Source organism: Hyperolius riggenbachi, chromosome 2, assembly GCF_040937935.1.
Source record: "Hyperolius riggenbachi isolate aHypRig1 chromosome 2, aHypRig1.pri, whole genome shotgun sequence".
Classification (NCBI taxonomy): Eukaryota; Metazoa; Chordata; class Amphibia; order Anura; family Hyperoliidae; genus Hyperolius; species Hyperolius riggenbachi.
In genome coordinates this window covers 227,176,511-227,200,924 of record NC_090647.1, presented here as the reverse complement: position 1 = coordinate 227,200,924, position 24,414 = coordinate 227,176,511, and the positions used below count along the sequence as shown (strand labels likewise).

Genomic DNA, 24,414 nt, shown 5'->3' with positions numbered 1-24,414 from the left:
ATAAAGCACTTTTTTTTAATTACATTATTTTCACTGGAGTTCCTCTTTAATACAAACTGCCTGCAAACTGTATTAGAACATTGGACTGATGCAATGAAAACTGGAGGAATGTTGAAATGATTCCTGGAACAGTCAGATTCCAAGTTTTTTATCTACTTTCAGGAACAAATGCAATGTGAAAATCTGTACATCCTTTAACCACTTGCCGACCGCGCACTCATACCGCGCATCGGCAAAGTGGCAGCTGCAGGAACAGCGATGCAGTTCTGCGTCGCCGGCTGCAGGCTAATTAATCAGGAAATAGCCGCTCGCGAGAGCGGCTGCCACCCACAGCATGCAGGAGCGATCAGACCCCCCCAGCACATCATCCCCCTAGTGGGGAAAAAAGGGGGGCGGTCTGGTCGCTCTGCCTGTCATTAGATCTGTGCTGGGGGCTGTAGAGCCCACCCAGCACAGATCTGAAAAAGCAGCGCTGGTCCTTAACCACTTGCCGACCGCACACTCATACTGTGCGGCGGCAAAGTGGTAGCTGGAGGACCAGCGAAGCAACTGTGCGTCGCCAGGTGCCTCCCTAATTAATCAGGAAAGGCCGCTCGCGCGAGCGGCTGTTTCCTGTTAGATCATGGAGCGGGTCTCCGTGAATAGCCTGCGAGCCGCTGATTGCGGTTCGCAGACTAAATGTAAACGTAGGAGACGTTTGTCTCCTTTGTTTACATTGTACGGCGCTGCTGCGCAGCAGCGCCGTAAGGCAGATCAGTGATCCCCGGCCAATCAGCGGCCGGGGATCGCCGCCATGTGACAGCGTCCTGTGCAGCCCCGATCACCGGGGATGAGCAGGTAGGAGAGGGAGGGGGGAATTTCGCCGCGAAGGGGGGCTTTGAGGTGCCCCCCCCCCCCCCCGCAACATGCCTGCCCACCGGAGCGATCAGACCCCCCCTGCACATCATCCCCATAGGGGGAAAAAAGGGGGGCGACCGGAGCGATCAGACCCCCCCTGCATATCATCCCCATAGGGGGGAAAAAAGGGGGGCGATCTGATCGCTCTGCATGAAACATGATCTGTGCTGGGGGCTGCAGAGCCCACCCAGCACAGATCACAAAAAATAATGCTGGTCCTTAAGGGGGGGTAAAGGATGGGTCCTCAAGTGGTTAAGGGGGGGTAAAGGTTAGGTCCTCAAGTGGTTAAACCAGGCACAATGTTAGAATACACACTGCATTGTTAGCAATGTAGGAATTGAGTATTGTGCAGTAATATAGTTTCTCTTTCTTGCCATGATTTGGCACAAATACTGCTCTTGCCAAGTGGGTGTCACTGGCCAGCTGAATTTGGGAGCTTTCTTCCCAGACTGTAAACATCCTATCCTCTCTCAGTACTCTGCAATGAGGGAGTGAGTAGGCAGATCAGGTCATCTAGGCTCCTGATCCATACTGCGCGGTGCCTGACTTGGGCACTCCCATAGACTCAGAGGCAGACATAGGCCAACCGCACAGGAGATGTCTTCTCGGGCCCATGCAATTGCACCACTTAGAGCCTGATTTTCCTCTAGACTTTTCTCCATGTATTTCTCTCTGAAACTCAAGAGAAACAGTGATAATAACTTGTACCCCAGTCAGATATAAGTTTAAAATGTGTGCTAAATTAATATATTACCTACAGAATGTGACCTAGCTTCATGTACTTTTATGTTATCAGCATTGTTTGGATCCAACCATGATCTGTTATGACCACGCCCACTCACATAGGGCCTGCTTCATTTATTCTGCACAGGGGCCCATCGTTGGCTTTGTCCGCCACTGCATACTGTAATATGAATTACAGCTATAGCAGCGCAGCTGGATTTTTCAATGTAATTTGGGTGTCGGCAGGCAATAGCCGGACCTCGAATTATGTCTTACAGCCAGTAACAATGATCATTCTCCACTTACAGAAATTGGACATGATATTCATGTCCTCTTTTCCAACCTCTACTAGCACAAGAACGTAGGTCTCACATACTTGCAGTTTTGCTGCTCCTGTGCACAATTGTGAGCTTATATGCACGATCACACCTGCATACACACAACTGCGCACATGTACATGCAATCCTGCACATTCATGCATGGCTGGTGTGTACATGTTCTGGTGTACACAGACGTGCCTGATGACTCTCAAAGCAGCACTGATGGGCACAAGGAAATGTGTTTCCTGAGCCAATTTGTTCCTGTTTTTTGGGTTTTTTTTGTGAATGATCTCTTTTACAACCAGTAACAGTTAGCATTCTTAAGGTGGCCACACACCATACAATTTTTTAAATATCTGTTCATTTTAAGAATTGAAATCAATTTTGCTGACTGATTGTAACATTTCAAAAATATGACCAATGTACCACACACATATGTTCAATTTTTCTCCAGTTATGATAAAAATTATTGGAAACTCTGACAAAATTGCTAGGTTTGTATATTAATAAATTGACAATCTAACACACACCATACAATCTTTAGAAATATTGAAGAAAAATATCTGGCATTCTGGATCAATAAAAATCGAAGAAAACAGGAAATCCGATCTTATTTTTCAGTCGAGGGAAAAAAAAACTTGCCATTTTTTCAGAAGATCCGATCGTTTTTATCGAATTGCCGTAAAATCGGATCATTTAGTTGTATCTAGTGTGGCCACCTTTAGGATGGGACACTTGCATCACAGAAAAGACAGTACCATTAAAATAGATAAAAATGGAGAATTAGTGGATTTTTTTTTCATTTTCTCCCCCCTTATTTTTCCCTTTAAAATGCATATAAAAAAAAAATAAAGTTGAAGAGAAATCGAGAGCCCAATATGGTGTAGTATGTCAAAATTGATTGGATAAATGAAACAGTGAGATGGTAATACTTACAAACACGGGTTACCACCTAGGTAACCACTCATTAGGCAGGTGAGGAGATTAGACCTGTCCTCACTCAGGATTAAGAAGTCGCTCTCTGTAGATAGGAAGAAAGGGGGTAGATCACCCCTCCACCTGGGGTGGACTCAAATATATTGGTAGGTGAACAGAGGTGCCAGAAGGATAAAAGTACATACAATTTTTAAAAAATTGCTGGGAGGAAGTGGTGGACTTGCCTCTGTTAAAGCAGACACCAAGGACTGTAAATATATAGATATACACATTATTGAAAATACCCCAAAGATGCAACGCGTTTCGTGGGCGCAGCCCACTTCTTCAGGCAATAAGCAGGGGATAAACAACAGCAATTCAGTTATAGCAAGCAGAGCGCCTCTGTCAACAGACAAGTCCTAGGGGTTTTAGGTCACCCTGAGCTGCTTGGGTATTCTGTGTCCCGACAGTCTCTCCACTGTGTCCTGGGTAGAATCAGAGCCTCCTTCTGGTGGGAGGTGGAGCTTAATGGATGGGAGGCAAGGCTTCTTAGCTATCAGTCTGTAGCTCTGCCCCATTGGCCATCAATACCCTATGGAGTGTAGCGCAAGGTGCCAATTGTGTTTCTGACTAGGAACTACTCAGCACTATGTGCATTTTTTACAGGGTATTCACTCCTATCTGGAACTTGAGTGGAGTGAGGAAGAGCAGGGGTCCTTTTCTGTGTATGTTTTTAGGGGAAGGTCACCCTTTTATTACTGCGATCCCCTGCTATTAGTCCTTGTCTGTTTCCCACTGGAGTGCAATGATATTGCTATAAATAAGCAGACATGGTTCCATACTCCAGCTGATGCAACAGATTACAATTGCCTCTGCCGAAAATCTAGCATGTGTACAGCGGCCCCTGATCCCCCTCGATGCGTTAGCAAGTGACCCACCTAGTAGATCGACTCGATCAAGCCCTTACCAAGGGCATTGTTCTCCCCACTCACCCCGCCCACTCTGTAACACTCCTTATGCACCACTCCATCAAGTCCCGATCCCTGTATGGCTTTAGAGTTGGAGTTCACAAGCAGAGATAAGATTTTGTCAGAAACATATACGGTACATGCTATATTTACACAATTGCAACTGTAATATTTCTGAATAGGATTGCAAGCCGTTGAATCTGGCAGGTGGCCGAAGCAAATATTATATCAGCAGCAACAATAAGTTGAATGTAATTAATGTGACGAAAGGAGATTCAGGAATCTACACATGTGAAACTTCGTTGATGCACCGTGGAACAGAATATAAAATCACACGATCCATGAATTGTATTATCACTGGTATTTATAACTATTTATTGTTATATGCAAATATATTTTTACATTTCTCAGTTCTTTTTCCTGTTGTAAGCTTTATATGTATTCTTAAAGGAATTATCAGGCAAATACTGCTGCCCTATGATATACTTACCTGGGTCTTCCTTGCAGCCCACATGTCCCTCGCAGCATCTCCGCTAGCAGCCGCCAGCCTGGGGTCCCTGCTGATGCAGAGGCCGACCTTCTCTACTGTGCATGTGCGAGTGCCGCTGTCAGTCAAGTCCACGTTGTCCACAGTGTACTGCGCAGGCACAGTAGTTCTGCACATGCGCAGTATGCTGTGGACTTGAGTGACAGCGGCGTTTGCGTAGTAGAGGACGACTTTGAGGTCGGCCTCTGCACCTGCAGGAATCCTGGGCCGACGGCTGCGAGCGGAGATGCTGCGTGGTGGGACATGTCAGCTGCAAGGGGCTGAAAGAAGCCCCGGGTAAGTATATTATAGGGCAGCAGTATTTGGTTGATAATTCCTTTAAGTATGCAAAAAGTAAAGAAGAAAATACAGCTGACTCAGTTTGAGACCCGGGGAAAAGAGCATGATTTACATAACTGAAAAATGAATAACAACAACAATAATATTTATATAGCGCTTTTCTCCCTGGGGACTCCAAGCGCTATGACTCTGCATTATGCAGTCTCAAAGGCTAGGGGAAAGAGGTGAGTTTTTAGCCTTTTTTAAAGCTGTCCAGAGAAGAAAGAACCCTCTCGTACTGATTGTGGAAGTGAGTTCCACAGAGTAGGGGCTGCATAGGAAAAGGCCCGAGCACCAAATGTTAGGTGTATCCTGGGAATAACCAGCTTCATCTTGTTGGCAGAGCGGAGGGTACGTGGAGGGGCATAAAGTTCCAATAGATCCGCTATGTATTTGGGTCCCATGTGGTGTAGAGCCTTGAATGTCAGCAGGCAGATCTTAAAATTGATTCTCCATTTTACCGACCTCACATCACCATACCCATCCCAAAGTTTGGGACATGGCTGACTCCAACACCACATATATTTTCCCCACATATGTTTTCCCCACATATAAAAGCCAGCACGGCTCATATATGTGTCCCAATACAGACTTAATGGTGTTGGAGTCAGCCATGTCCCAAACTTTGGGATGGGTATGGTGATGTGAGGTCGGTGTGTACCTAGGGGACTCTATTGCATAGGTCACAAATAGCTATGAGACCATTGTGGCCCAGATAGCAATGGATGCAAACATGGTTGGTAATGGACTAGTGGCTTTGCATGGGAGCGAAGGTTCTTAATATGGAGTGACTGTATGCATTTAGGGTGTGTGTGCTAAGTGGAAAAATACCTGCCCAAAGCTTAAGTATGATAACCTAGCCAAGGACAGGAAGTATAATAATAACATATCCCAAACCCCTTGGAACCTAATGCGATCGGAACTGTGTCTACCATTTTTGCCATTTTTACCATTTCTACCATCTATAATAGGAAATAGGCCTTGGGACTGAACTGTTGCTATTTGGATAGATATATATGAGTTCGTGAAATGCTATTAAGAAAATCAACACAAGATGGGGATGTCTGAAAGCGTCCCATTGGCCGCATTGATGCGTATATATGATGACAATTAAACGCACTGCATTTAGGAAAATAATGATACAATGCAGTTAGAGTACTATCCACAAGATGGCGATGATAGGAGGCGGCCTAATGGCCGCATTCATGCGGACGGAGAAAATGTCCTGCAATAAAGAAAACAACCACATGATGGCAGCAAAGAGAGGTGACGTTTGGATCACACTGGTGCGTGACGTTACTTAAAGGGATACTGTAGGGGGGTCGGGGGAAAATGAGTTGAACTTACCCAGGGCTTCTAATGGTCCCCTGCAGACATCCTGTGCCAGTGCAGCCACTCACCGATGCTCCGGCCCCGCCTCCAGTTCACTTCTGGAATTTCTGACTTTAAAGTCAGAAAACCACTGCGCCTGCGTTGCCATGTCCTCACTCCCGCTGATGTCACCAGGAGTGTACTGCGCAGACACAGACCATACTGGGCCTGCGCTGTGCGCTTTTGGTGACATCAGCGGGATCGAGGACACGGCAACGCAGGCGCAGTGGTTTTCAGACTTTAAAGTCTGAAATTCCAGAAGTGAACCGGAGGCGGGGCCGGAGCATCGGTGAGTGGCTGCGCCAACACAGGATGTCTGCGGGGGACTGTTAGAAGCCCCGGGTAAGTTCAACTCATTTTCCCCTGACCCCCCTACAGTATCCCTTTAAATAGCAGCTCTCAACCACCGCCTCCAGATCACATGATTAAGGCCGGAAGCGGCCGATACGCGTGGTGAAGACGTTCTTCACTGACTACCAAGCGCTGCCTGACCACACACCCTGCATGAAGCCGACCACGGAGCCTGGCGCCGGCTGACCGTGTGGGAGGACATACAAGAGAAGGTCTGTGTGGCCGGAGAGGTTACTGGCTGGCAAAACACGTGTGCACACGCTATCCATCAGCTATATGAGACACCTAAGGACCCTGCCTGCCCTGCTGAGCATGTGGACTACCCAGGGGAGTGGAAGCGGCCTGTTAAGAGACTGCCATGATTCTGACACAGTAGATGGGAGATGACCAGAAAACGTTCCTGAGTGGTGAGAGCCTCAGTGAGGCAGATTCGAGCTGGTTTATTGCACTTCTATGCTTCAGGCTACATGAATCTATGCTTTGCCCTCGCCCCTTGTGACCTGCATGTGCTTCCACTGGCTTGCTAAGCCCCATGTGGGTTTTTACATCTCCTTGCTTGGAACTTTGCTGAACTCTGGCATGCTGCACTTATAGATAGTCCCCTGCTACATAGTGGATGAGTGATGGGATCCCGGGTGTGACTGATGTGATACAAGTGTAAGGTGCATGTGTGAGCCCAGCCGGCTGCGCTTGTTTACATCAGCAGTGAAGTATGATTTTAAAGTAACATTTTGGTGTTCATGCAGTGATGTTTTTCATGCTTTAATAAAACTTTTTCTACTGAATGTGAAGCAGGGTCTGTCCTTATAGATTGTTGTTTCTGGTTTTTCCATTGCCAGTCCCATGCTCCCACAATTTTGTGGTATTCATAGTTTAATACCTGTGAGTTCCAGGAACCAGCCTTTTCTAGTAGAATTCTCAGACATTTGTACACAAGCATTTGTGAATATTACTGGCAGCTCTGTAACATGGTAGGTGTCTTCCTGTAGTTTAGATTTTTAGGCCGTGTTCATAGTGGTGCGTTGCGGTGCAATGGATACTATGTAACATGGCTTACTGTACTGCAATGCACCACCTGTGAGACGTTCACAGTGCGCTGGGTGCGTTGCGGTACAAAGGGGTGCAGCATGGTAACGCAATGCATGAAGTGTGTTATCGCAAACCGCAGGTGTTAATGGTTGCAGTGAAGCAGGCTTTTATTGACTGTATGCTTCACTGTTTGCGGTCACATGGAGCCTCGCTTTCCCGATCCGTTGCGTGTCTGCTCTCACAGGGAACGCAGTGCAGCAGTCACTGTGAATGTGGCCTAAGCCTTCTACACATGTTAGGTTAAACTTAGTAGAGGTGGCCTGTTGGGCGGCCTCTGCCACGGATCTAACAGCTCCAATGTGTAGCCAAAAAAGCCAGAGTGCCGAATCATCTCTAGCTGGAAGTTGCTTTATTGTGCGCTGCATTGTCTTTCCTCTTCTCCCTCCATAGCAACAGAATGCATCACTCAGCTGTAGCCTAGCAACCCATCTGTACAGCACTCAGGCCCAAACTGTCGCCCAAGGGATGAAATTCTAATCCCTATGGGCAAAGGGCATTTTGGGTGTATACGCACTGCACGACTGGATTTTTTGTGTTGTTTTTTTCAATCCAAACACAAAAAAAACCTGCTAGGTGATATTTTCTCGCCTTATTAATAAAATGCCTTTTAAGCCAACAACAAGCAAGAAAATACTATGGTAATTTTGTCAATTTTTTTTTTACCTACTTCTTGATACTTTTTCAATTGCAGAGTGCTGAAAGTTATTTTAAAATATATCACCTAGGAGAAAACTCAGGAGAAAAATTGAATTGAATAAGGGCCCTTTTCCACCAGCGCGTTTGCGCTGGCTGAATCGCAAAACCGCAAACCGCTAGCGATTTTACAATCGCTACGGTTTGCTTTTTAACATAGGAATCGCGGTAGGTCATTTCCACTACCGCGATTCGCTTTTGTCGGGAACGCGAGCGCGCGGCGGAGCGATAATTGCCGCGATTTTGCTGTGCAGTGCATAGCATAGCAAAATCGCGGCCGCAAACGTCGGGGGAATCGCCGGTTTTGCGATTCAGCAATCGCTAGCGTTCAGCGCGAACGCTAGCGACTGCTAGTGGAAAAGGGCCCTAAGTGCCATTGCCTTTTATATTTCTTGCTGGCAGCACACGATGCAATCTGATGTCATTACCAGAATGTGAAAATTAGTACAGGCAATGTAATGACTTTTTTTTTCATTCTTTTAGCAACACCAGAGGCAAGAAAATCCAACATAATATATCCTACAAACAACTACCTAAGTGTGGAGTTGGGTAAGTTTTTCTGTGCTGACTTTGCTGGATTTACTAAAAGATTATCAAGCTTTGCAGGGATAATGGCACAGTAAGGGTTAAATGGCATAAAATTATCTCTGTGTAAAACTTCCGATTTATTCATCTGTTCTACCAGAGCAGGATTTGTGGAAAGCTCGCAAAGGCCCAGACCTTGGGTGGCTGTTGGGTGGCACTCAGCTTGGGTGGTGCTCAGGGAAAAGGCTGGCCCTGTAAAGCATACACACAATGGTTGTTTCCAGTACTGTGCCATAAGAAAATGTGATTTTTACACAGATTACATTATTTTGGGATAAAGGCTGCTAGGAACACTATATGAGCAACAAAAAGTTGGTATCTTGAAATGTTAAGTATGTGTTAATCCTGTATTATGAACAATACATTTTTTTTCTAAGGAGCTCCTCTTACTCTAACTTGTAAAGCAGAAAAAAGTGGAATCACTTTTGTGTTCTGGATTCGGAATTACACAGATGGTGAAAGAGTGATAGAGGGAAAGAACGTGTAAGTATAACTGCATTATATAATATCTTATATTATACAATATGTTTTTTACTGCCCTTAGAAAGTCATGGAATGGAATCGACTAAGAAGCAGCTTAGATAACTGTATTCTTATGCATGATCTATTACTAAAAATTCACTATAGCAAAAGAGCACAAAGAGGTACTGGCAAAAGTCCACCCTAAAATGTAACTTTTATTAATATTGTAAAAACATAAGTTTATAACGTCGAAAAAAACAGACATTTTAGATTGAATTGTGGGATACATATGCGTAACATTAGCCAAATAACACAAACTTTGCATCTATATATATTCATAACATAATGTAGATGCACATGGCCGGCCTTTGACCTGAGCGACTGGAGCGGTCGCTCAGGGCGCCGGCTTCCAGGGGGGTGAACGGGCATTCACAATTGCTCACAGAGATGTCTGATTAGATGGCTGCTTCAATGGGGAATACAGGCAGCTCCGGAGATGCGCACTTCAAATCAGAGACTTGTCACTCCTGACTCCTGGCCATCTTCTGGCCCCAGCTACACAGCAGACAAACAGAAAAGTAAGGTTCCCCAAATGCCCCCTGGTTGGGGAAGTGGGGGGGGGGGGGGGGGGGGGGCTATATACAGTAAAAGGGGATCTGATTATATACACTAAAGGGGAGGATATGCCTGTATACACTAAATGGGGATCTGACTATATGCATTAAAAGGGGAATCTGCCTATTCATACTAAAGGGGGGAATCTGCCTATGTACACTAAAGGGAGGGGGGGGGGGATCTGCTTATACATACTAAAGGGGGGAAACCTGCATATGTACACTAAGCGGGGGGGGGGGGGATCTGCTTATATAAACTAAAAGGGGGCGATCTCCATATATACACTAAAAGGGGGATCTGACTATATGCACTAAGGGGGATCTACCTACGGTATATACACTAAAGGTGGTGGTGGGGGGCTGACTATATGTACTAAACAGGGGGGGGGGGTGTTAATGGTTATCCTCCTGTGCTCAGTTTTTATATTCCTTTTTATTTAATTTCCATTTCAGAGTTTTGTCATCTGTTATAATGACTACAGAGCATGTTTCCATAAACATGTACGGCTGTTTATTGGTTTTTGCTGTTACTATTTATTCTTGCTAAAACAAAAGTAAGTGGCTTATATGCAATTCACTTCTTCTCCTGAGTTTTCTCCTAGGAGATATTTTCACAGCTTGTCATAAAATGACTTTTAAACCCCCAGCAAGCAAGAAAAAACAATTTTGATAGCACTTTTTCACTAACTTTTAGGTACTTTTTCAATTGTAAAATGCTGAAAATTACATTATTTTAAAGCGAAGATGAAACTTATCTCCTAGGAGATATCTCAGGAGAAAAGGTGAATTGCCTATGGACTTGTGTGTGTGCGAAGAGGATGAATGGGGGGGGGGGGGGGGGGGGACCAAAATCTGGTTTCCGGCCCTGTAGATGCAGACTATATTTCTCTCTATAAATAGGATGAACATCTGTGCATTATCTATAGTATAAGTCTACCTATGTTTTGAATACAAGTGGTACCAATACGAGTATTTTGAGATTCTTGGTTTAAGTTATTATTTTGCACTCTCGGTCTCTAATACTGAATGCATGAATAGGAGTTTAACCATTTCACCACTGAGGGATTCTTCCCCTTGAGCACCAGAGCATTTTTTTTTAAACCTTTCAACACTCCTTCCATTCATCAGCAATAACTTTATCACTACTCATCACAGTAAAATTATCTATCTTGTTATTTTCGCCACCAATTAGGCTTACTGTGGGTCTTACATTATGCTTAAAATAACTAATTATTTTATTCTAAATGCATTTTAACGAGAATAATATAAAAAAATGGAAAAAAATATCATTTCTCAGTTTTCAGCCATTGTGCTACCATAATTAAAACCCATCTATTGTATTAGCCCATTTGTCCCGGTTATTACACTGTTTAAATGATTTCCCTATCCCAATGTATGCCCCCAATATTTTATTTGGAAATAAAGATACATTTTTTTCAGTTTTGCGTCCATCAGTTTTGCGCCTATAATTTAAAAAATAATACTGTGTTGTAAACTCACTAAGTTTAATAAAATAATAATAATAAAAAAAAACCACAGTAACAGTAATATACCCTTTTGACATACGTATTAAAAAAGTTCAGCCCCTAAGGTAACTATTTGTCATTTTTTTTATGCAAAACTTTTGGGGGGGGGGGGGGTACTATGGGAGAGTGTGGGAGGGAAAGAGTGAATTTTAAATGTAATTGTGCTTTTTTTTAATAAATAAAAGTATGTAGGAGTAATTTTACTATTTGGCCACAAGATGTCCTCATTTTTTTTCCTAAGCACCCTGTAAGTGTACCATTACGCTTACAGGAAGTAAAGCGTTAATGTGTATCTTTTTTTTTTTTTTTTTTACAAATGCTGACATATTCAAGATAAATGATGTAGTAAGGAACCAAAGAAAGCGGACAAGAACTATACCAAACATGAATTGTTGCGGTACTATACTATTAGTCAATAGGTACAGAATGTGCTATAGGGTAAGGGTACATAAAATGATAAAAAGGCAGAAACAACAACCCCAATCAATAAAGTTTGTTAAATTACTTATACAAATCTGGTCATTCTGGTATCCAAGGTAAATATGATACGGTGGGAACAAGCTCTGGGTTGATATTTTTTAAGTAATTTCTTTACATTCTTATGGCAGTTTATTTAAATGTTGAGCCATTAAGATGGTTCGATAGATAATTTCCGACATGTCCGATATCGGGCCCTATCATTTCGCCGCACGATTCCAGATTGAAGTGAAAAAAAAGATAAGAAAAAAGAGCAGAAGATAAGAGAATTGACTGCGGAATTGAGCTACTAAACGATCGAGCGGGAGAGTCGATTGGCATTACCTGGTACCAGACTAGCATACTTGAAATCTATGCTCTGGTACGTTGGCCTAAGTCTGCCAGGGTGTAGATTTCAACATCCGCATTCCACGTGGCTGCTGTCCCCACCAAAACTGTGACGCAGCTGTTCGCTTGCTCTGCTGTAGCACTGACAGCAGAGCTTCAAATCTCAGTCAGAAGCCAACTTCTATGGCTCTAGACCTTGTGATGACCGTGAGCCAATCACAGTAATCACTGTTTTACGATAGGAAAAAATAGCTCTGGTCCTTAAAGGGAACCTTAACTGTCATTAAAAAAAAAGTTTCACTTACCTGAGGCTTCCCCAAGCCCCCTGCAGCCACCCTGTGTCCTCGTCGGTCTTTGACAATCCTCAGTTCCCCTGCCGTGGGTTAGTTTCATTTTCAGCTAAGAGTTGGCCCCTATCCACGCGTCTCCTTGTACGTGTTACCATCGTCAAGTGTGTCCGGCGTAGGTGCAGTAAGAGAAACAAAGCCAATGATGGAGAGGGAGGCAGAAGTGATGTCGGCCCCCCTCCCCGCATTACACTTCAGCGGCCACCGGTGGCTGGTGCCTCGATTGTTTTTTCTCTCCTCTCCCCAGCCAGCCAGGACACACAAGGAGTGCCGTGGGACAGAAGTTCAGACCCCCCCAACCCGGAGCAGTCCCGCAGGATCTGGGACACTTGGGGAGCCTGGTGTTATCTAATGAATTTCAGTTTACTCCAATACAGGAATGACTGCAGACCGAGATCATGGTACTCTTCCTTCTGAAAGTCATTCAGCTGTGACAACTTTATTCAGCACTTCCTTATTAACAAACAGACAGCATCCTCACAAGTTTGCCTCAAGCAGCAAAAAGTCTAGAAATTAGAGTGTAAACATTTCAGGATATAATTAAAGCAATATATATTAATAAACTATTTGATTTTAACCTGGCTACATAGAAAATAACACTGCTTTTTCTCAGTGAGCTTGGATATATTGGGAAATTATATACATATTGTGAAGTACAGTATATATACCAATATTGGTTTGTCAGTCAAATAGAGCTGTCCTCCCTGGCTTAAGTTCTGCCTACTTACGGCTTAAACTGTAAGTAGGCAAACATTAAAATGTTTAAATCTACTTTTTTAGTTTTAACTGTTTTATTATTTTTGCTCAATGACACATTCATTAAAGTATGCCAGAGCTAAAATCTATGAATTATTAACCTTTTTATCTCTTTCCTGCTCTCAGAAGCCGTTTTCTGGGAATTTCTAGTGGGAATTTCTTATCAGTGAGGGTCACACTGTAGTCACTTCCTGTCTGAGTCAGGGCTGAGTCAGCCACTTACATACCTGATATTTAACTCTTTCAGGCAGAGAAATAAAAAAAAGGAACACAGCCTAATTATTTGTGTGCTAGGCACTATACATACCCATGTCTATCTCATCATGTCACATGTCTCCTCGGTATCCTTTAAGGTGTACATTTAAAAGGGCACTGCTGTAAACGATCGAGCGGGAGAGTCGATCGGCATTACCTGGTACCAGACTAGCATACTTGAAATCTATGCTCTGGTACGTTGGCCTAAGTCTGCCAGGGTGTAGATTTCAACATCCGCATTCCACGTGGCTGCTGTCCCCACCAAAACTGTGACGCAGCTGTTCGCTTGCTCTGCTGTAGCACTGACAGCAGAGCTCCAAATCTCAGTCAGAAGCCAACTTCTATGGCTCTAGACCTTGTGATGACCGTGAGCCAATCACAGTAATCACTGTTTACGATAGGAAAAAATAACTCTGGTCCTTAAAGGGAACCTTAACTGTCATAAAAAGTTTCACTATACATACCCATGTCTATCTCATCATGTCACATGTCACCTCGGTATCCTTTAAGGTGTACATTTAAAAGGGCACTGCTGTAATTTGGGCAACGGAAAACACCGCTAGTGGAATCTGTAAAATTATGGATATTCCACCTGTTAATTCGGATAGTAAAAATATCAGTAGTCTTTACCGATACATTACCATGACCTAGCCTAACCTTACCCTCACATAAGCCATGTTTCTTGATGCCTAACCCTAAGAACCCCCCCCCCCCCAGAAATACCTAACCTTAAGACCCCGCTGGAGATGCCTAACCCTAAGACCCCTTCCCTCCACAATGCTTAACACTAAGGACCCCCTGCTGATGCCTAACACTAAGGACCAAGGACCCCTTCCCCCATCGGCGCCTAACCCTAAAGCCCCCCGTCAATGCCTAATCCTATCTGCAGATATTTTGGGCACCGCCTTAGATGTCTTTTAATAAGCTATTACAGCAGGCCCCAGGGCCACTCGCTATACAAACTGCCACTACAAATAATGTGCACTTCTGCCTCCAAAATTACCCTTAATAGCCGCTAATCATAGCTATTAACATTAGCGCTATTGGGAGTGCCATTTTACCAGGCCGCCTACAGAGCACAAATTAAGTGCTTCAGATTAAAGATGCTTCCCCCTTCCTCCCCAGCAGAGGGGATTCAGCGCTGGGACCCCAAAAATCCACTTGTCGGGGCTTGTCAGTGTTGCATGCATGAGCAGTAGCATCTTTCCAAGAACCATAACAATCCATTGGCCCGCAGGTGCACTAGCAGCATTTTGTTCAGGCTCTGGCGGAAATAACTGAGCCTGACCAGGTCTGCTCCACTGTGCAGTCACGTGCCAAAGGATTGTTATCGTTGTGGAAAGAGGTCTTTGAGCTGGATCGAGCAGCTGGAGGAGGACGGAGAATGCCTCATTAGGATCCAGAGGCTTCCCCTACTGAAGTATCTTTTTTTTGTCCTCTTTAAAATCTCATGTGTCTTTTAATAACAATCCTACTGACTAAGTTGGACTTGGGCAAGACATTTAAGACAATACAAACATAGCTTGCCACTGTCACTTAGCACTTGCAATGTTGTGAGAGTAATTTGGGGCTCTGACCCAGAATTACACCTCCCTCCAAGTTGCAACGACTCAGAGGGGGAATAGTATCTAATACTGCCGGAGAATTTAGCGGCTACAGGGATAGTATGTACGCTTGTAGGCTCCCGATGTCACGTGATGGGGTGTAGGTACTGGCCTTGCTAGTTAACAAGGAAGGGGAGAAGGACAAATAATGGTAACACTCTATTCTAAGGTTCAAAAGTGGGGGGGAGTAGATCGTTGCTGCATTTGTGGACCAGGAGGGTTAATGGGCAAACTTAAGAACCAGGAGAAGTTAATGGCTGCACTTTGGTACCAGGAGGGGTTAATGGGTGCAGTATTTTATGCAGTGTAGCTGTTAACCCCTCTTGGTCCCCAAGTGCAGCCATTAACCTCCCTAGTGGTACGATTACTTCCAGATTTTATTGTCTAAAAGCGGTGCAATTTTTTCGCAAGCTTTTAGACCCAAAAAGTTATACCGCTAAATAGATCTGGACGTTATACAATTGTATGTGTGGTGCCAAAGAAACAGCAATTCAGGTGTATGAGACCTGTGAATAGGCCGGTGCCAAGTCTTGACCGGATTGCTCAAATGGTCCTGGGTCTACCCTTGCAAAGAAAGAGAGACGGCACACCACTGGCTGCAAAAACGTTGCTGTGTATTGCAGAACAGGAGCACTACATGTTATGGACCGTAGTCCTTCATCAGGTGCATAACACCTGATTATGCACCTGATGAAGGACTACAGTCTGTAATTTAGTGCTCCTGTTCCGCAATACACAGCAACGTTTTTGCAGGCAGTGGTGTCCCGTCTCTTTCTTCGCAAGGCTACACATTATACACCTTCCATGGACCCGACTCAGGGTCAATGCTCGACAGGCAGGTGAGCGCGCAGCGGGTGCACGCGCATGCGCACTGACATGTGGCGGTGGTGAGAGAGAGACCTAGAGCCCATTTTTAAATGGGCTGAGGTCAACTAATATATACAGTGGGGTGCGAAAATTTGGGCAACCTTGTTAATCTTCATGATTTTCCTGTATAAATTGTAGGTTGTTGCAATAAAAAATGTCAGTTAAATATATCATATAGGAGACACACACAGTTATATTTGAGAAGTGAAATTAAGTTTATTGGATCTACAGAAAGTGTGGAATAATTGTTTAAATAAAATTAGGCAGGTGCATACATTTGGGCACTGTTGTCATTTTATTGATTCCAAAACCTTTATAACTAATTATTGGAACTCAAATTGGCTTGGTAAGCTCAGTGACCCCTGACCTACATACACAGTTGAATCCAATTATGAGGAGTTTTTAAGGGGGTCAATTGTAAGTTTCCCTCCTCTTTGAATTTCCTCTGAAGAGTAGCAACATGGGGGTCTCAAAATAACTCTCAAATGACCTGAAGACAAATATTGTCCACCATCATGGTTTAGGGGAAGGATACAGAAAGCGTTCTCAGAGATTTCAGCTGTCTGTTTCCACAGTTAGGAACATATTGAGGAAATGGAAGACCACAGGCTCAGTTCAAGTTAAGGCTCGAAGTAGCAGACCAAGAAAAATCTCGCATAGACAGAAGCACTGAATGGTGAGAACAGTCAGAGTCAACACACAGACCAGCACCAAAGACCTACAACATCATCTTGCTGCTGATGGAGCCACTGTGCATCCTTCAACCATTCTTTACACAAGGAGATGCTGTATGCGAGAGTGATGCAGAGGAAGCCTTTTCTCCGCCCACGGCACAAACAGAGCTGCTTGAGGTATGCTAAAGCACATTTGGACAAGCCAGCTTCATTTGAGAATAAGGAGCGGAGTTATTTGGGCATAACAAGGGGCATTATGCATGGAGGAAGAAGAACACAGCATTCCAAGAAAAACACCTGCTACCTATAGTAAAATATGGTGGTGGTTCCATCATGTTGTGGGGCTGTGTGGCCAGTGTGGGGACTGGGAGTCTTGTCAAGGTTGAGGGCACATGGATTCCACTCAGTATCAGTAGATTCTGGAGACCAATGTCCAGAAATCAGTGACAAAGCTGAAGCGGAACCTGGGCTGGATCTTTCAACAAGACAACGGCCCTAAACACTGCTCAAAATCCACTAAGGCATTCAGGCAGAGGAACAAGTACAATGTTCTGGAATGGTCATCTCAGTCCCCAAACCTGAATATAATTAAAAATCTGTGGTGTGAGTTAAAGAGAGTTGTCCATGCTCGGAAGCCAACAAACCTGAATGTACTAGAGATGTTTTGTAAAGAGGAATGGTCTAAAATACCTTCAACCAGAATCCAGACTCTCATTGGAACCTACAGGAAGTGTTTAAAGGCTTTACTTTCTGCAAAAGAAGGATCTACTAAATATTGATTTTATTTCTTTTTTTTGGTGCCCAAATTTAGGCACCTGCCTAATTTTGTTTAAACAATTATTGCACACTTTCTGTAAATCCAATAAACTTCATTTCACTTCTTTAGTATTACTGTGTGTCTCCTATATGATATATTTAACTGACATTTTTTATTGTAACTACCAACGATTTATACAGGAAAATCATGAGAATTAAAAAGATTGCCAATTTCGCTTTTGACTTAACGTTTTTTATTCAAATCTTTCAGGTTGGAGGGTCTTCTTGCCATCATCCTGTCCTTTAGCTCCCTCCACAGATTCACAATTGGATTAAAGTCAGGACTCTGGCTGGGCCACTCCAAAACATTAATGTTGTCAGTTAGCCATTTCTTCGCCACTTTTGCTGTGTGTTTTGGGTCATTGTCATGCTGAAATGTCCACTGATGCTCAAGGCCAAGTTTCTCTGCCGACTGCATGATGTTCTCGTTGAGAATCCTTTTTTTTATAGCTCTTTTTTATGGTGCTGTGGTGCTGTTTACTGTGTATAGGTTCCTTGATCCATTGGCTGAAAAACATGCCCAAAGCATTAGGTTCCCACCACCATGTTTGACAGTGTGGATGGTGTTCTTTGGGTTGAAGGCTTCTCCTTTTTTATGCTAAATGAAGGAAACATCAATGTGACCAAACAATTCAATTTTTGTTTCATCTGACCATAACACAGAAGACCAGAAGTCTTCTTCTTTGTCCAGATGAGCATTTGCAAAGGCCAAGCGATCTTTTGTGTGCCTTATCTGGAAAAGTGGCATCCTCCTGCATCCGTGGAACCCAGCAGTGTGCAGTGTCCTTTGGATTGTCTGCCTTGAGACATTGCCACAGGCAAAGCACAGATTCACCAGGATGGCCTTGGTGGTGATCCTTGGATTGTTTTTCACCACTCTCACTATCCTCCTGGCCAGCATAGGTGTCACTTTTGGCTTCTGACCACGTCCTCTGAGATTTTCCACAGTGCGGAACATATTTTATTTTTTAATAATACTTTGTAATGTAGCCACTGGAACTTGAAAACATTTAGAAATGGCCTTGTAGCCCTTTCCTGACTTGTGAGCAGCCACAATGCGCAGCCACAGATCCTCAGTGAGTTCCTTTGTCTTAGCCATGACTGTCCACAAACAAACTGCAGAGAGCTGCTGTTTTTCACCTGTTGAGTAGATTAAAACAACTGTTCCCAATTAATCAGGGTAATTAGGATGCATTAGAACAGCTTGGACTATTTGGAATGGTACAGAACTTTGGATTTTCCCACAGGCTCTGCCAGTTTGTGAAGGGTATGAATGATTTTGGACTGGACACTTTTTGCTCAAATGTAAATAAAAGCTGAGAAATGTTTTTTTCCCCCACAATAATGCCTCTTGTACATCGTCTTATTATCTTTTGGAAGACACCTATGTCATTTCCTGTCAAAAAATTACTTACTGGTTGAATAAAAGTAACTTTAAGTCAAAATTTGCCCATGGTATGAATAATTATGGGCTGCACTGTGTACATATATATATATATATATATATATATATATATATATATATATATATATATATATATATATATATACCAAACATAATATTTCCGCTAATCACATATATGTTTGTTTTTAAATATAAGTATAATGTTAGGCGGAATCTGGCACTTTCTTGACTGTACTCTTGCGAAAGTAAGATCAATTAATTAAAACCACTAACATATACAGGGCATAAAGATGCCTATTCACTATACAATTCTCCCTGACAGATTCAAGAATTGTGACACTCACCAGGTACTCCGGGGGAGCAATATAGCTTGGGGAGGGGGGGTTGGGGGGGAGAGACCTGTGGAGCCCATCAACAGCTCTGGGGAAGCAGCTGTACTATAGCTTTTTAAAAGATATCATGCTAGTAAAGATCAATGTGCAGTGTGTAATACATCCCTTTCTGATCAGATGTTAGCCTGGGTGTGAGAGGTCCAGGCCCACCTGCACTCCCCTCCAGGTATCGCATATTGGCCTTGGGGCCCCGGCCAGTGAGAGAGGTCCGGGGCCCCAGGTCATCGTGCGAACCAATCGTGTGTTTTTGATCAGATGTCAGACCAGAATCCTCTTGCTGAGCTCTGTCCTCTGCTAAAAGTAACTACAATGAGCACATGAGCATCAAAACTGCACAGTGGAGCATTGGAAGAAGCCTGGGCTGGTGGCTGAAGTTCTCTTTTACCTCCATACTCTACAGATTTATTTATGTATTATTTATTATTCATTTATTTATTGTATTTATAAAGCGCCAACATATTACACAGCGCTGGACATTAGTTTAGGTTACAGACAATATTTAGGGGTGACATACAGCAAAATGACAATACAGGAATACAAGAAAGACCAGATCATGCAGCACAGTATGAGTACAAGGTAATGCTTAGTCAGTCACTGGATTGAGCATGGAGATTAGGCAAGTCAGGTTCACTCAAGTGCATAGCATGGGTTCACAGTAATGGAGGTGCATGATCAGGTAGGACACAAAAGGAGGAGGACCCTGCCCAAAGGCTTACAATCTAGAGGGAGAGGTAAGGACACGAAAGGTAGGGGACCAGAGTTCAGCTGTGGCTGTGGGTTTAGAGCACTTATGAGGAGTGGTAGGCCAGTGTGAAAAGGTGAGTTTTGAGGGCCTTCTTGAAGATGTTGAAGGAGGGGGCTGCCCTAATCGGTGGAGGTAGGGACTGGAGTTCCATAATGTTGGAGCAGATCTCATTTCAGTCTAGCACTGGGGCTGCTAAATAGTAGAAATACAATAAGAAAAAAGTCTTAGAACAGAAGTCTTGTTTTATGTCCAACGTATAACCAAGAAAAAACATTTTGTATGTGAGTATGTGAGTATGGCAGACATTTGTGAGAACTGACAATGTGATCTCCATTTTAATAGGAACATAGTTACTGCAGATGGAAAAAGATTTATCTACCATAACCTAACCTTTTTAAGAGTGAAAAGAGAGGACTACAACCAAAAAATTGTATGTGAGGCTAGAAATGATGCTGGCATTAGTGAGGCATATGTAATACTGAAGTATCCAGGTGAGTTCTGTGCTCTCTTGCTCCTAATCAATGTATTGTTAAACATGGCAAAATCTCAGGGCCCGTTTCCACTAGTGCGGTGCGATTCCATTGCGAAAAAGTGTTTGCATGCGGATGCAAATTCGTACGCGTTTGTATGCGTATGTTGTGAAAATGCGTTAAAATTCGCATCTGTTTGTAAGTATGCAAATGTAACCATGTCATTGTCTGTGTGCTTTTACATTGATTTTAAGTGAAAAGGTACGCAAATTTGCATGGAAAATTCGCATAGCGAAATCGCAGGTAAATTTCCTATTAAATACATTACAGGCGAACCTCACACTAGCCTTGCGGTGTGCGAATTCTGATGGCTCTGCTGTACAGATTTTTTCTGCACAGTCCACCACACAGAATTTCTGGAAACAGGCTCATTGATTTATATTGGTTATGCGAATCTGCATGCAAAAAATGCATGCAGATTCGCTCTAGTGGAAATGGGCCCTCAAAGTAGCTTGACTATACTGCTCTACTGTTTTGCTGGGAGGCCCCATGTTCTTATTGTGTGACGCCATTCCTGGAAACCCCCAAACAGCTGCAGACTCCAGTTCAGTGATTATTATCAAAGATGCTCACCATTCACTCTGTACTACAAAAGGAATCACAGTAGTTGAAGGAAGTCACATTTAGGCACATGGGCCAGGGGGCAATTGCCCCTGGGCCCTAGAGTCCCCCTTTGCCAGCAAAGATATTTGCCTGACGACGTTTGTTGTAACCGTGGCAGCCACCAGATGCATGTGGTCTGCCTGGGCTGGGTGGCGGTGGTTCAAGCGAATGCGACTGAGGTGGAGAGGGAGGCAGGGAGAGACCATACATACCTGATTCCTCCTGATGGTGTTGGCGTCCTGGCCTCAATGTTTCCCTGGCTGTACATACATGTGGGTGACGTGGCCAGCAATAGCAGTGCTTCCCCCATGTGATGCAGGCATGGTCCGTGCTTCCATGCCAGCGAGGAGAAGAAGCGCGCTGTTGCTGGCTTGCACCAGATGGAATCCGAGAGTTGAGACTATCTTTTTTTGCCCCAGGGCCCCATTTTACCTAGAACTAGCCCTGCACATGGGGATCCCTGATTAGCCCATGAGTGCAGGAACCACCTGTGCATCTTAGTATGGTTTAAGTAGGAGTAACTTGTGTATTGTAATGCATAGCACTAGTGCGACATGCAGCCAAATCAGTGTACCTCTATCAGATGTCAACAAATGTGTGTGCAGCAAGTAGGTCCACTCCGGGAAAGCTGGCAATCCTGGAAGTGAACGATAAATCCCCGCAAAGCCACAACCAGCAGTATGGCATGACCTGCTGTGGGCACCATTTCTTCTGCCTTGCAGTTCTACATGGCTATAAGATTGGCTGCAGAGTATTGAACCTGAACTCGTGCACAGGACAGAAGGGAAACAGAGAAATGCACCCAGTATGTATTTTGAGAGTTTAGCCTGTTTAATTCCCCCTCATCTGTGTCTAATCACAGCTTGTAATTTGATCTCTCCCTGTGTCACCTGACTACCACAGCAGATAAGGCAGATAAGCTTATTTGAAAGAACAGGATATTAGCAATATATCTGCATCCATGAAAGCAGGAAGTAGAATTATTGTAGGATTTGTATCAGCTGTAACAAAGATTTTTTTTTTCTTTAACTGTTATTATGCTGTCATTTTTTTTATTTGGTCTTTATCTTAATTCAGATGGCCATAGTTAAACCTTAGAACCTCCCTTGCTTGATAATTAGCCTTTTGTGTGTACCCATAGTTGAAACTGGGAGGAAAGAGTTTCCCCAAAGAAAAGATGACTTAAAGGGGCACTATGGCAAAAATTTGTGAAATTTAAAATATGTGCAAACATAGACAAATAAGAAGTACATTTTTTCCAGAGTAAAATGAGCCATAAATTACTTTTCTCCTATGTTGCTGTCACTTACAGTAGGTAGTAGAAATCTGACAGAAGTGACAGGTTTTGGACTAGTCCATCTCTTCCATCTCTTCATAGGGGATTCTCAGCAAAGCTTTTATTCTTTATAAGGATATTCCCTAAAAGGATTTAAAGAGAACCTGAACTGAAAATAAAAAGTCAAAATAACCATCCACAGGTCATGAAGAAATTGACTAGTCAAAAACCTGTCGCTTTTGTCAGATTTCTACTGCCTACTGTAAGTGACAGCAACATAGGAGAAAAGTAATTAATAGCTCATTTTACTCTACTACACTTTACTTTACTTTTTCGCCATAGAGCCCCTTTAAATGAATGATATATATAACTAAAAAAAGGCTTACCTGAAGGCAGTAAACTACTAAAATTAATAATTCAATATTCCTTATTAGCACTGGAAATAACGCATTTCATGGGTTGCTGTCCGCTTCATCAGGTTAATACAGTGTCTCTGTTAAGGAACTTATCCATCTGTAGGAGCGTAGTGGGTAGCGCTCTCGCCTTGCAGCGCTGGGTCCCTGGTTCGAATCCCAGCCAGGTCAACATCTGCAAGGAGTTTGTATGTTCTCCCTGTGTCTGTGTGGGTTTCCTCCCACATCCCACAAACATACAGATAAGTTAATTGGCTTCCCCCTAAATTGGCCCTAGACTACTATTCATACACTACACAATATATACATGGACATAGGACTATGGTAGGGATTAGATTGTGAGCTCCTCAGAGGGACAGTTAAGTGACAAGACAATATACTCTGTACAGTGCTGCAGAAGATGTCGGCGCTATATAAATACTAAATAATAATAATAATAATATATTATTTACACATTTTTTGTTTTGCTATACTACACCCTATGGGGCTCTTTGTGTTTTTATTTCTGGAAGACTCTTTAGAAACCTTGCCAGACGCCCATCACTACTAGTTGAAGTATGGGTACAGTCTAGTTTTGCCTTGGTACCATAGTAGACTTGGATCACAATCTTTGTTACGCAAGTGTGGCCATCATGATTTTCACACCCATAACAAGTGTAGCCCCAAAACACATCTGAACTAAAGTACAGTAACCTGAATCAAAGGGACTAAAGTACAGTAACCTGAATCCCCCCGCAGTAGCCAGTATAATTGCCCCTAGTATAGGTTAGCCAGGTAGGTGCCTCCAGTATAGGTAGCCAGTATAGTTGCCTCCAGTATAGGTTAGATAGGCAGGTGCCCCCAGTATATGTCAGATAGGTAGGTGCCCCCAGTATAGGTTAGCTAGGTGGGTGCCGTCAATATACTGTAGGTAGCCAGTATAGTTGCCCCCAGTATAGGTTAGCTAGGTAGGTGTCTCCAATATAGGTATAGTTGCCACCAGTATAGGTTAGATAGGTAGGCACCACCAGTATAGGTTAGCTAGGTAGGTTCCTGCAGTATAAGTAAGAAAGGTAGGTGCCCCCAGTATAGATTAGCTAGATAGGTGCCCGCATTATATGTTAGATAGGTAGGTGCCCCCAGTATAGGTTAGATAGGTAGGTGCCCCCAGTATAGGTTAGATAGGTAGGTGCCCACAGTGTAGGCATGATAGGTAGGTGCCCCCAGTATAGGTTAGATAGGTAGGTGCCCACAGTATAGGCTAGATAGTTAGGTGGCCACAGTATAAGTTAGATAAGTAGGTGCCCCCAGTATAGGCTAGATAGGTAGAAGCTACCAGTATAGGTTAGATAGGTTGGTGCCCACAGTATAGGTTAGATAGGTAGGTGCCCACAGTATAGGTTAGATAGGTAGGTGCCCACAGTATAGGTTTGATAGGTAGGTGCCCCAATATAGGTTTGATAAGTAGGTGCCCGCAGTATAAGTTAGATAGGTAGGTGCCTCCAGCATAGGCTAGATAGGTAGGAGCCCCCCGTATAGGTTAGATAGGTAGGAGCCTACAGTATAGGT

The 24,414-nt window shown here is 43.6% G+C and overlaps 1 protein-coding gene across 1 annotated transcript in view; it reads left to right on the top strand.

Moving 5' to 3' along the window:
• The window catches only part of LOC137544240 (interleukin-1 receptor-like 2), a 100,311-nt gene that overhangs the window by 40,116 nt on the left and 35,781 nt on the right, over window positions 1-24,414 (top strand). The window contains exons 5-8 of the mRNA XM_068265290.1: window positions 4,006-4,183; window positions 8,676-8,741; window positions 9,155-9,260; window positions 20,387-20,535. Of these exons, the coding sequence (XP_068121391.1) occupies window positions 4,006-4,183; window positions 8,676-8,741; window positions 9,155-9,260; window positions 20,387-20,535 (499 nt within the window). The remainder of the gene's footprint in view (window positions 1-4,005; window positions 4,184-8,675; window positions 8,742-9,154; window positions 9,261-20,386; window positions 20,536-24,414) is intronic.